This window comes from Hypanus sabinus, chromosome 4 (genome assembly GCF_030144855.1).
Source record: "Hypanus sabinus isolate sHypSab1 chromosome 4, sHypSab1.hap1, whole genome shotgun sequence".
NCBI lineage: Eukaryota > Metazoa > Chordata > Chondrichthyes > Myliobatiformes > Dasyatidae > Hypanus > Hypanus sabinus.
This window is the reverse complement of record NC_082709.1, coordinates 10,146,866-10,159,307: the sequence shown is the minus strand read 5'-3', so window position 1 is coordinate 10,159,307 and position 12,442 is coordinate 10,146,866. Positions and strand designations below refer to the sequence as shown.

Sequence of the window (12,442 nt, the reverse complement as noted above, 5' to 3'; positions counted from 1 at the left end):
TAACACCCAAGGTTGCTGATAAATGCTAGTATAGATTAAACAATCTTAAAAGCTTTAAGGTATTTTTAGTACACAGGTATTTCTCCAAATACCTATTGTGTAAGTACAAATAGAATGGCCCAGAGCAGATCAAACCAATATTTACTTATTTGAGATACAGCTTGGAATAGGGTTTTATGGGCCTTCGAGCCACACTGCCCAGCAACCCACCTATTTGACACTAGCCTAATCACAGGACAATTTATAATGACCAATTAACCAGCCAACTGCTACATCTCTGAACTGTGGGAGTACACTGGAGCTGCTGGAGGAAACCCACAGTGGCATTGGTCACGGGGAGAACATAAAAACTCCTGACAGGGAGTAGCGGGAATTGAACCTGGGTAGCCTGAAAATGTAAAGCTTTATGCTAACCAAGCTACTGTACCGCCCTATTCTTATACGTTATTATTATTAAATTGTTAATTGATTTGATATTGTCACATTCACCGAGATACAGATGTCTCCAAACACAAAGTAGTAGAAAGTGAAAAGCAATGGAAAACAGAAAACAGCATAACAGATGAAGTACATTGCAGCTACACATTTTTAGTGATATTGGTAGCTATTGTGAGTGCTGGGGTGGAGACACATCTCTACCAAAGGAGATGCAAGGTGCTCCTTCTCTCCACTAGCCTGCAGGTCACCCTTGGGCAAGGAACAGCACCTGCTTAGCCGTCACTGTCTCCCCCCACCCAGACCATGGTGACATGAATATGGAAACAGGTTGTGGATAGTCATAAGAGCAGCTGGTGCATATCACAAGCCCTGGTTATGTGATCACTGACACCAGGCAGACAATCTCTGAAGACTATTGATAATGGTTGGGGTCACCTGTCTTGTAAATACACTGCCAGAAGAAGGCAATAGCAAACCACTTCTGTAGAAAAATTTGTCAAGAATAGTCCTACTTCCTTTTTCTATTTGCACAATTTGTTGTCTTCTGCATTCTAGTTGGGTGGTCTTTCATTGATACTGTTATGGTTATTATCCTACAGATTCACTGAGTATGTCCACAAGAAATTAGACATCAGGGTTGTATATTGTGACATACATGCACTTCGAATTTTGAACTTTGTACTTTGAAGACATTGTCACAGGACTAGCAGTAAAACAAGAGCTGCAGAATATTTTTCAATACCCCTTCCACCCCAACATGCAGATCATGCAAATTTTAAAAACACATTGAATTTAAGTTTTGTCGTACTCATCTCTAGGATCCAAAACCAGACCTCTTGGATTTGTTATATTATCACCAACTAAGACAGTTCTGTGGCTGCCATCCAGCTTTGATACTTCAATTGTTTGAAGAATGTAGTCCACCCAATATAGATTGCGACCAATCCAGTCCACAGCTATATTTTCAGTGACAGTCACTCCACTATCAAATATCTGTTGGCAAAGAGATTGAAACATTTGTGATGAAGCCTCATAGAAAAAAACAGAAATTAGAGCAAATAATACCACTTTTTTTTGTATACAGTATATTCCAATTTCTATGAAATATGAACTGTGAATGAAAATCAGGGATTTGTGCATGATTTGTAAAGTCCAGAATACTCATTCCACATTCTTCCTAACATCAAATGCGAAATCCTTTCTAGATTTTTATTTTTATTATGTGGCCTTGTACATGTTACAGACCTCGCATGCAGACTTTTAAATCAGTGTGGAAATAATAGCAATAAATGCTTGATTAATCCCGAGTGGGAAATTATTCATTATAGTAGCAACATTTAAAAACACACTTAGCAATAATAATAAATATAATAATAATAATAAATATAATAATAAATAATAATAATAATAATAATAATAATAATAATAATAATAATAATAATAATAATATGTAATAATACAAAGCACTGAATAATATATACAATAATATACCAATGTGCAATAATGGGCAATTCTGTGCAATAATAATGTACAAAATAATAAAACAGACTATTCTACTATAATGTGTGTTCTCCTGTTGCTCAGAGACAAACTGTTGTATGTGTTTATTGCATTTAGTAAGAAAGATTTTCTGTAATGATCCTTGTGACAGTGGAGCTGAATGAGTCTGTTTGAAAGGGGGCTCCACTGCTTATTCTGTAGGTCACGGAGAGGATGTGCATATATTCATCTGTTTTATATATGTATGTGTATGTATGTATATATATATATATATATATATATATATATATATATACACATACACACACACACACACACATATATATATATACACATATATATATGGTCTTTAGGTCTTTATGAATATATACATTCACCAATCCCCTTGTCACACAGCAATTGCCAAATGCCATCCTCACTAAACTGTTCAGCCCTCCCCTAACCAGTGATCAATCATCTTGGGCCTTGGGTCCTTTCAAATTTTATATTTTATATAGCTAGTCAACAGCTGCAAAAAAATGTTGGTACACTATTCAATGCACTTCTGCAACTCCTGAGAAAGTTGTAGGCCATAATTTTGAACATAATGAAATAAGGCAATAAATAGAAGATTTAGTATCTCACATCCATGGTAGTCCCTTCCCAATATTTGGTTCCATGGTTGGCACTGAATAACAAGAAGGGAGTACAGTGGTGGTCAATACCATGGTAATTATTCAGTACCAGTTATCAAAGTCACACTTCTAACCCATTCTTATTTTTACTCATGAAAGCATAATTCCCAGAATTGGTTTTGAACATTTTAGAGGTGAAGGATAATCATAGATTCTTTGTGGAATAATCATGGAGTTTTTGTGAATTTTAGTTTCAGAAGTGGTATGAATTAAATGTCTAGATTTTCTGTCAAAAAACAATTATTACAGAACCTTTCTATTGCAATGTTTTCTGTATCGGATGATAAAATTTCATTGGAAGTCCTATTTCCTAAATGCCATTAGGAACTTAGCATACCATTAAAAAGGTTCCATAAGATAGATGTAATACTTCCACGTGTAGGATTTTTTTTGAGATGCAGTGTGAAATAGGCCTGCCCGGTCTTTTGAGCTGTGCTGTCCAGCAACCCCCTGATTTATACTAGCCTGATCATAAGACAACTTACAATGACCAATTAACCTACCAACCAGTACATCCTTGGTCTGTGGAGAAAACCCGAGCGCCCGGTGGAAACCCATGAGGTCAGGGAGAGAATGTACAAATTCCTTACAGACAAAATCAAGAATTGAACCCAGGTCACTAGCTTTGTAAAGCGTTGTGCCAACCACTACGTCACCAAGCTGCCTTGTGGAGGACACAGGCATCTACATGAAAAAGTGTACAACGGTGATTCACATATAAAAATCTGCACTACTTGCTTACTGCTGGTCTTACCCAAGGGGTTGACTTCTGCTTTAGGATTCTTTAAGCAAAGCTCAAGCCTAGCTGAGACTCTGCAGGCCAGTTTAATGCCTTGGATGCTTTGAATACTCTTCCACAATGTTCATTCCTCCATTCACGCTTCACTTACTCAGGCACATCCTATATTCAAAAGAATAAGGGGTGTCCTCATTGAAATCCATTGAATGGTGAAAGGCCTCGAGAGAGTGGATGTGGAGAGGATGTTTCCCATGGTGGAGGAGTCTAAGACCAGAGGACACTGCCTCAGAATTGAGGTACGTTCTTTTGCAATGGAAATGAGAAGGAATTTGTTTAGCCAGAGGGTAGTGAATCTATGGAATTCCTTGTCACAGGTGACTGTGGAGACCAATCGATGAATATATTTAAAGTAGAGATTGATGGATTCTTGACTTACAAGGGCATTAAAGGTTACAGATAGAAGGCAGGGGAATGGGGTTGAGGGGAAAAATAAATTAGCTAAGATGGAATGGCAGAGCAGACTCAATGGACTCTTCTGGTCTTTTTACCTGAAGCATCTGCAGAATATATACTGAATGCCTTAATCCTATCCCAAACAAATCCTATCCCTTCCTATCACATGATACAAGACCTTTGAGTAAAATTTATATTTAAACAGCACTGTGAACTATGTCTTGAGTTTCATGTACAAAAGAGCGGTGTTGCCTGCAAACCTTTCACAAAAACAGCTACGTAACCTATGCAGGGCTACTTCATATTTAAAACCAAACATGTTACAATTGTTGGCCATCTAAGCCCTTTATCTGCATTATCATGTTAGACCACCATAATGGATAAAGTAAGCAACTTGTTTGAAATCACTTTGTTCTACCAGAGAACAGAAATATACTTACAATTTTTCGATCTGTTCCATTTTGAAAAGCACTCCAAACCTTGTCCTCAGTTACGTCTGACCAATAAATTCGACCAGTCTTAGAATCAAAATCAATTGCAACAATATTTCTTCCATCACGGATCACACTTTGAATGGTAAGTGGCCGTACATCGATGGTTTCAGAAACCAGATGACCGCGACTTGCCACCATTAACTGAACATGTGTTGAATCTAGATAGAAAATCAGCATGTTAATTGTTTTGATTTCAAAACAACAAGAATTTACTAAGAAATTCATTAAGAACTTACTAATTATGGCTTAGCAATTTACATTTACATCTTAGCCAACCCAATGGAGTTGAGGATGACATGCTTTTAATCTAATTCTATTTCATTTCAAAATAGTTGAAGAGTCCTTTGTCAGAACTACAGACTCTGGCTTGGGCTTGGAGTTCCATGTTCATTCCACAGTTGGTGAACAGTTTTCAAATGGTTTTTTTGCAGGGATCTAAGGTGCTCGGTGTCTCCCCTGATGTTGAGTTTTAACTTCAGCATTTAAGGAGTTAAGACCAAGGGACCTCATCAAACAGCAAATAATAGCTCTTCAAAGAGGAAAGTTCTTGCCAGGGTGGAGATCGGATTTGAGTACTTATTTTTGGTGGTGTGCAGACAATTTTGTTCAGCTGGTAGAGATGGTTGAGGTTGAACTTATAGTTGATGCTGATGATGTGAGCTTAGGAAAGACATTGATGCTGACAGAACATTTTACTATACTGGCATGAATGATCATTCTCCAATAACGAGCCATCAGCTACTCAATCCAGCATCACCATCAAGAGCCAGTTCAGACTTCTTGGGTCATAGAAGGCTGGGAATTTTGAGCATGCTGCCTGGTCTGAGGTCTTGGTTTTCAAACAAGGCTGTGCAGGTACACTGAAGGCAGTGATAAATTTTGTCATTGATATCTACCTTCACTGTGATTGGTTCCAAAGTTAAGATCGTGTTGTGGATCCAGTTCTCCTGATGTTGCCTCCTCTACGTTGGTGACACCTGTGGTAAACAGGGTCAGCGCTTTGATGAACACTCACGCTCTGTCCAGCAAAAGTGCTGTTTCCCACTAGCCAAACATTTTAATTCCGATTCCCATTTCCATCCCATGCCACTGTATGGCTTCCTGTGGTGCCAAGATGAGGTTACCCTCAGGGTGGACGAGCAGCACCTTATATTCTGTCTGGGTAGCTTCGATTTTTCCTTTTGATTAAAAATTCTTTCCTACCTACCCACTCCCCACTTCTATTTCCCACTCTGGCCTCTTACCTCTTTTCACCTGCCTATCACTTCCCCATGGGTCCCCTCCTCCTCCCCTTTCTCCCATCATCCACTCTCCTCTCCTATCAGATTCCTGCCTCTCCAGTCTTTTATCTTTCCTACCCACCTGACTTCACCTATCACCTTCTAGCTATCTTCCTTCCCCTCCTCTGATATTTTTACTCCAGCATCTTCCCCCTTCCTTTCTAGTCCTGAAGAAGGGTCTCAGCTTGAAATGTCAAATGTTTATGCATTTCCATAGATGCTGCCTGGCCTGCTCGGTTCCTCCAGCATTTTGTGTGTGTTGCTCTGGATTTCCAGCATCCCATCTGCAGAATTTTTTATGTCGATGTTGTGGATCTTGCTTGTAAGGAGTGAGATCTGCTGTACTCAATCATCACTTTTAGGTGAGCAAAACTGTCTGCATTTTGTAAGTCCGTGGAGGTGGAGGTTGAGCTGATCTGGGTTCGGTGGTTGAGATGACAAGATCAAATAGCAGGCTAGTTCCACTTCTTTGGGAGGCTAGTGATGTATGCAGCAAGGAAGATTGAAAAGAGAATGAAGATCAAAAACTGAAGAAGCTGGAAATCTGAAAATAAAACAGCAGGCCAGGCAGCATCCATGGAAAGGAAAACAGCTGAGGTCACAGGTAGAGATCTCCTCGACACACTGAGAAGAGCACTAGTGCTATGACAGAGTCTTACTTTGTCAGACAAAGGACTGAGAACTGACACGTTAACTCTGCTTCTCTCTCTCCATCAATGCTACCTGACCTGCTCAGTGCTTCTAACATTTACAAACTTTACTTCAGATTTCCAGTTTTTCAACTTTACTGTATATTGTTGGTCAAACATGTCATGCAGATATTTTCCACATTATTAATTGGAAATAACTGTCAAAAAAAATTACAAATGCATAGGCAAAGTCATTGAGTCATGAAGATACAGACCCTACATCCCTGCCAACTCCTGATCCCATCAATGGGGCAACATGGTAGTGTAATGGTTAGCACATCGCTTTATAGCACGGGCGAGCGACCCTGGTTCAATTCCAGCCGCTGCCTGTAAGGAGTTTGTATGTCCTGTCTGTGACCAGGGGATTTCCTCCCACAGTCCAAAGACGTACCAGTTGGGAGGTTGATTGGTCATTGCAAATTGTCTCATAATTAGGCTAGGATTAAATTGTGGGTTTGCTGGGCAGCACAGCTTGAAGGCCGGAAAGACCTGCTCAGTACTGTTTCTCAATAAATAAAAACAATAAAATAAATTCTAATCTTGGTTCACTGCATTAGATCTATAGCCTTCTATGATTTTTTTCAATTCAAATGCTTGTCCAGAAATTTACTTACTTAAATTTATTTAGCGATAGAGCACGGCACAGGCCCTTCTGGCTCTTCGAGATATGCCACCCCAGCAACCCGGGAGATACCCGATTATCCCTAACCTAACCACGGGACAACTTACAATGGCCAGTTAACCTACCAACTGGTATGTCTTTGGACGGTGTGAGGAAACCCGCAATCACGGGGAGAACAGACTCCTGACAACCAGCAGCGGGAATTGAACCCAGGTTGCCTGTGAAGTGTTGTGGCAACCACTACGCTACCGTGCCCCCCCAGAATGATCTGATAATGATGGCCCCCTTCACAGGTTCTAGACTCAACCACCCTAAGAGTAGAATATATACCAAAAAAAGGGCTTAATATTGAGGAAAAATCAATTAGAAAGATGATGAAAAAATGCATTGCTAAGATAACTGGAATGTGGGAATCATACCAGTTCTCTTGATATAATTTATCCTAAAAGATAAGTAGATATATGGGCCAACCCAAGCTACAGGATAGCTGTATCTTTCTGACAAGGTGCCACATTACATTATGATGGATCTAAGCCGGGGCTCCCAACCTTTTTTATGCCATGGGTGTTACCATTAACCAAGGGTGCATGGATCCCAGACTGGGAATCCCTGATCTAATCTGAGCTCAGAACTGAGCAGTCTAAAGAGACCCTGTTGGAATTACATATCTCAATTATATTCCAGATATGCAAATGCCAATGGTGGGCTAATGACGTCACTTCAGTTAAACTAGAAGTACTCAGAATATACTTGCGTCAATTCTGGTATGGGCTACCTAACTTAAGTGTGGATTACAACAGCATTCCTGCTTTCAAAACGTTAAATGTCAAATTCAAAGTGACCAAAAATCTGCAAATATTCTGGCTATTTCTACCTTCTCAATACTATCAGCTGGTTATCTAACTGGTGCTGTTACATATAGGACTTCTCTTCAACCCCATGAATAATGGCAAGGGTAGTAGAAGAGGTCCTAGACAAGTGTGTAACAACATTTCAGAGAGATAATTTACTTGCAGATTTCCTGACCTAAATTTTATTAATTTAAAATCTTGTTGAAACTAAGTTCTGAACTCTATAATTTCCTACATATTCTGATACTAACAAGCAGTAAAAAACAGAAGAGATTCTGCAGATGCAGGAAATTGAGAGCAAAACATACAAAAATGCTGGAGAAACTCAGCAGGTCAGATGGTATCCATGGAAATTAACAGGATTTCAGAATCATGCAGGCCTTACCATACAAAGAAATTATTATTTGCAGTAGAAGGAAGGAGATTATATAGATTGTAAACTGGAGACTGAAAATGTAGATAAAATACTTCTTCATAAAATAGATTGTGCAATCTTTTCTCCTTAGTTTAAAGCAGGGGTTCTCAACCTGGCGTGCACAGACCCCTCGGCTAATGGTAGGGGTCCTGGCTTAAAGCATTGATACGCAAGAAAGTGTTGATAGCAGGCAAACTGAATAATAATGTTTTTTAAAATCTTCTGCCCCAGTTGAACATATTAGTTTGGTTTGGCAGTGATAGAAGCAAAAGATCATCCATTCTTAATGGATTAGCACAGGCTACTTGGTAGACAAATAGGCAATAACTGTGGATAGAAAATTACATTCCAATAACATGATTTAAATAGAGGAAACATTACCACAAGAGTTCACTAATGGCCACTATGTAGAAATGAGCAGGTTAGCTCAGAATGAGATGGCTTTTCAGTTCATTAAAGTGCTTGTTCTTAACAACTGGTCCAACATTGAAGCTTTGTATTGATGGCAAAGATTTATTATGATGATTATGATTGCCAGGTGGCATGGCAACAAAGTCACTAATGTACAATGTACTGTGTATGTTAATCAAAATGGCTTCTTTGTTTTGTTAAGAGTAGGAATGCTTCTTTGTATGATAAGTGCTTTCTCTCGCAGTTGTTTAGCTTCAGGCTTGCTGATATCGGGATTGTATTCATTTGTTGGCCAATGGGGAATGCTATTTCGTCTTGTGTGTCTGGGAGCGGGGGTTTCGCGGTCTTTTCAGGGGAGTTGGGAAGAAGACGCCGAGGAAGGTGGACGTGTGCTGCACTACTCGGTTGACCACCAGGGAGGTCCCAGGTGCGAAGACGTGGAGGTCGGAGGGAAGTGACGAGGGGTCGAATGGTTCGATGGTTGAGCTCCAACGATGTGCACTAAACTGACTGAACTTTGATAAGTTGGCGCCTTTTACTTTATTTTCTTTTCCTTCATATATATTGTATTGCATAGTACTCTTCTAGTTTTACTAAAATCTTTAAAGTGTATTCCATAACGGTATCTGGTGTGAGTTTGATATGGTGTGTGTGTGTGCGCAGCATAAACTTGATTCCCATAGCACCTACGTGTACGGGAGGTGGGGTTGGTGTGTGGCTGGATCTCCTTTTCCCCTAGACATATACCAGCCTGTTGGGTAAGTGTTACACTAGCACAACGTTCTACAGTACAGGCGACCTGGACTCAGTTCCAAACACTACCTGTAAGGAATTTGTATGTTCTCCCCATGACCGAGTGGATTTCCTCCAGGTGTTCCAGTTTCCTCCCACAGTCCAAAGACCTACTGGTTGGTAGGTTAATTAGTCATTGTAAATTGTCCCATGAGTAAATCAGGGGATTACTGGGCAGTGTGGCTCAGAGGGCCAGAAAGGTCTAGTCCATGCTGTATCTCAATCAATCAATCAAGGTAGGCAGATAGATACCCAGATATACATAATATAGATATCTAATTGGACAAATAGATAGCTAGATAGATCCTACAGGGGAAAAAAAACAGTTTCCTCGTTTTTCAATAGATAGATTCACACCTTGCTCATTCTTTCTACACGTCACATGAAACTATTCCTTTACTAACAGTTTCAGGAACCATGTGAATAAATTCCTTGGATTATGTGGGGAAAAAATGACAGCAATACAGTTATTGGCCTGATAAAATTCATTTCAGCTGAACACAGAAAAATTAAACTAACTTTACCTGAAACTTTACAGGTCTTTTGATCAGCTTGTAAAGCATAACCTTCATCACAGGTGCATCTGAAAGTACCTCTTTCATTGTAACATATCTGACTACAACTGCCCGGTGGAGTACATTCATCGATATCTTCACAGGTCTTAGAATCATTTGTAAGCTGATAGCCACTTGGACAAGTGCACTGTGCACCAAAAGGTCCCTGAATGCATCCATGTGTGCATCCAGCATTGCCTTCCTCACAGCTTTCCATATCTAGATATTGTCAGAAACAAAAGCAAAAGTAATTTTAGAGCAGCATCTTAAATCTTTACTTTAACACTCTCATAATTCTTCATATCATTTGAATCAACTGTTTAGTATAACCAGACTACAAAACAAGTTCCTGGAATTCATTTCTAACTTGTTCTTGAATTCATGGTTAGTAACCTCTCGCAAAGGCAAGCTTTATGAAATCGGAATCAGGTTTAATATCATTAGTATATGTCATGAAATTTGTTAACTTTACGACAGCAGTACAATGCAATACATGGTTAATATAGAAAAAAAACTGAATTAAAGAAGTATTAAATAGTTAAATTAAAAACATAGTGCAAAAACAGAATTTTTTTTTAAAGTAGTGAGTTTATGGGTTCAATGTCCATTCAGAAATCGTAGAGGGGAAGAAAGAAAGCTTTTGATTCTGGGGCACCAAAGATAAGGGTGACTCGGGCAGCAGCTCCAATTGAAATGATGGAAACTATTAAATACTCATTTGGGCCTGCTACAGCTGAGAACCACAACTGCATTTAAGGTCTGTTCAGTTAGTAAAGATGCTTTAATGTGATTAAAAGATCTATTGCTGCTCAGAACCGACAGAAATAGATCAGACTTTGGCAATGTGCCTTTAAGATGTTGGCAGAAGCGAGGTCATCTACTGGGTTAATGATGTGTTCAAATCTAAACTGCATCAAATTAATTTGAGGACTGATATGTGGAAATGAGTTCATCGCTCAGCTAAGCATGATATCTTTTTCCTTTTTCTGATTGATGGTTATTTTGGATTTTTACAGTAAAATAAGTCAAAGTACATTTATTATCAGAGTATGTATATTGAATACAACTCTGACATTCACCCTCCCGCAGACAGCCACAAAACAAAAACATCATGGAACCCGTTCAAGAAAATTTCAGAAAAAGAACAATCAGTGCAAATAACAAAAAGCAAGTGGACACAGTAAGAATATAATGTATTAACACCTAAGAGAAATTTGGATAGGTATGTGCATAGTAGAGATATGGAGGGTTGTGGTCCCGGTAAAGGTTGAAATGGTTCTGGCATGGAGTAGATAGGCTGAAGGGCCTGGTCTGTGCTGTACCACCCTGTAACCCTTAGATTAATAATTTAATTACTAATCATGTGACTGTTCATATATTCCATCTTTCACTGCATGTTAGGTTTACAAATGCAATCCAGTTAGTTCAACTTAAGTGTAAGAACATTTATAATTACTTAAATATCATTCAAATTATGATTCTAAAGTTTAGAGTGATGAGTTTAATTGTAATAGAATTTACAGGTGTAAGTTTAAATGAAGTTTTTCTGAAGGTATCTACAGAAATGAGATGTATATCCACTGGTACTGCAAAAATCAAGGGAAGTGATTGATTTTAAAATTAATTTGCCTGAAACTTAAGTAACAACTGCAGGAATGTACAATGACCCAGCATTATTATATACATTACACAAAATAACAAAAATATCTTGACTTCTGAATCTGATGCATCACTGTAACATGATTTTAATGGCTCACTAGTTGTTATAAACTCTTAAGATCATAAGAGAGAGAGGAGGATTAGGTTATTTGGCCCATTGAGAGTGCTCTCTGCTCCACATGGACAAATACAGTACAGTGCAAAAGTCTTAGGCATACTAGCTGTGTGTGTGTGTGTGTGTGTGTATACGTACACTCACCTATAAGACTTCTGCACAGTACTGTATGTACAGTGCTGGGTCCCAAGTTCATTGTACAGAATATGAAAATAATTAACAATATTTTACTTACTGCAGAATGGAGACTCATCTGCACCATTTGGGCAGTCAGGAGTGTGGTCACAAATCTTATCCAAATTTAGACAGATGCTGAGTCCTGGGCACTGCCACTGGTTGCTGCCACATTGAAATGGTTGTGTTGGGCAGTTCCTTTCATCACTCATATCCCTGCAGTCGTTATCACCATCACAAAGCCAAGCCACAGAGACACAGTTTCCATTGTCACATCGAAAATAGTTTGCAGAGCAGTTCTTCGGTAAACAGCTGAGGTGTTCATCTGATCCTTCAATACAGTCTGCATGGCCATCACATTCCCAATTTGATGGTATGCAAGAACCATCACCTTGGCACTGAAATTCATTTTGGTGACACATTCCTGGAGGCCGAGTGGCTACAAAAGAAAACCAATATTGCAACTAACATTTCCTGATATTTAGGTAATACAATGTTTGTGTCATCATTCCACACCACAAGCCTCTGGAAGATCCTCAATATTTTCTGGCCAAGAAAAATCTCCAACCAAACCCTATTCCT

The 12,442-nt window shown here is 39.1% G+C and overlaps 1 protein-coding gene across 2 annotated transcripts in view; it reads right to left on the bottom strand.

The window, feature by feature from the left end:
• lrp2a (low density lipoprotein receptor-related protein 2a) overlaps positions 1–12,442 on the bottom strand; it is a 393,751-nt gene that overhangs the window by 250,583 nt on the left and 130,726 nt on the right. For both annotated transcript variants that reach the window (XM_059966386.1, XM_059966387.1), the window contains exons 23-26: positions 11,922–12,299; positions 9,883–10,131; positions 4,245–4,456; positions 1,247–1,431 (exon numbers count right to left, since the gene is read on the bottom strand). In XM_059966386.1, coding sequence (XP_059822369.1) covers positions 1,247–1,431; positions 4,245–4,456; positions 9,883–10,131; positions 11,922–12,299 — 1,024 coding nt within the window. The remainder of the gene's footprint in view (positions 1–1,246; positions 1,432–4,244; positions 4,457–9,882; positions 10,132–11,921; positions 12,300–12,442) is intronic.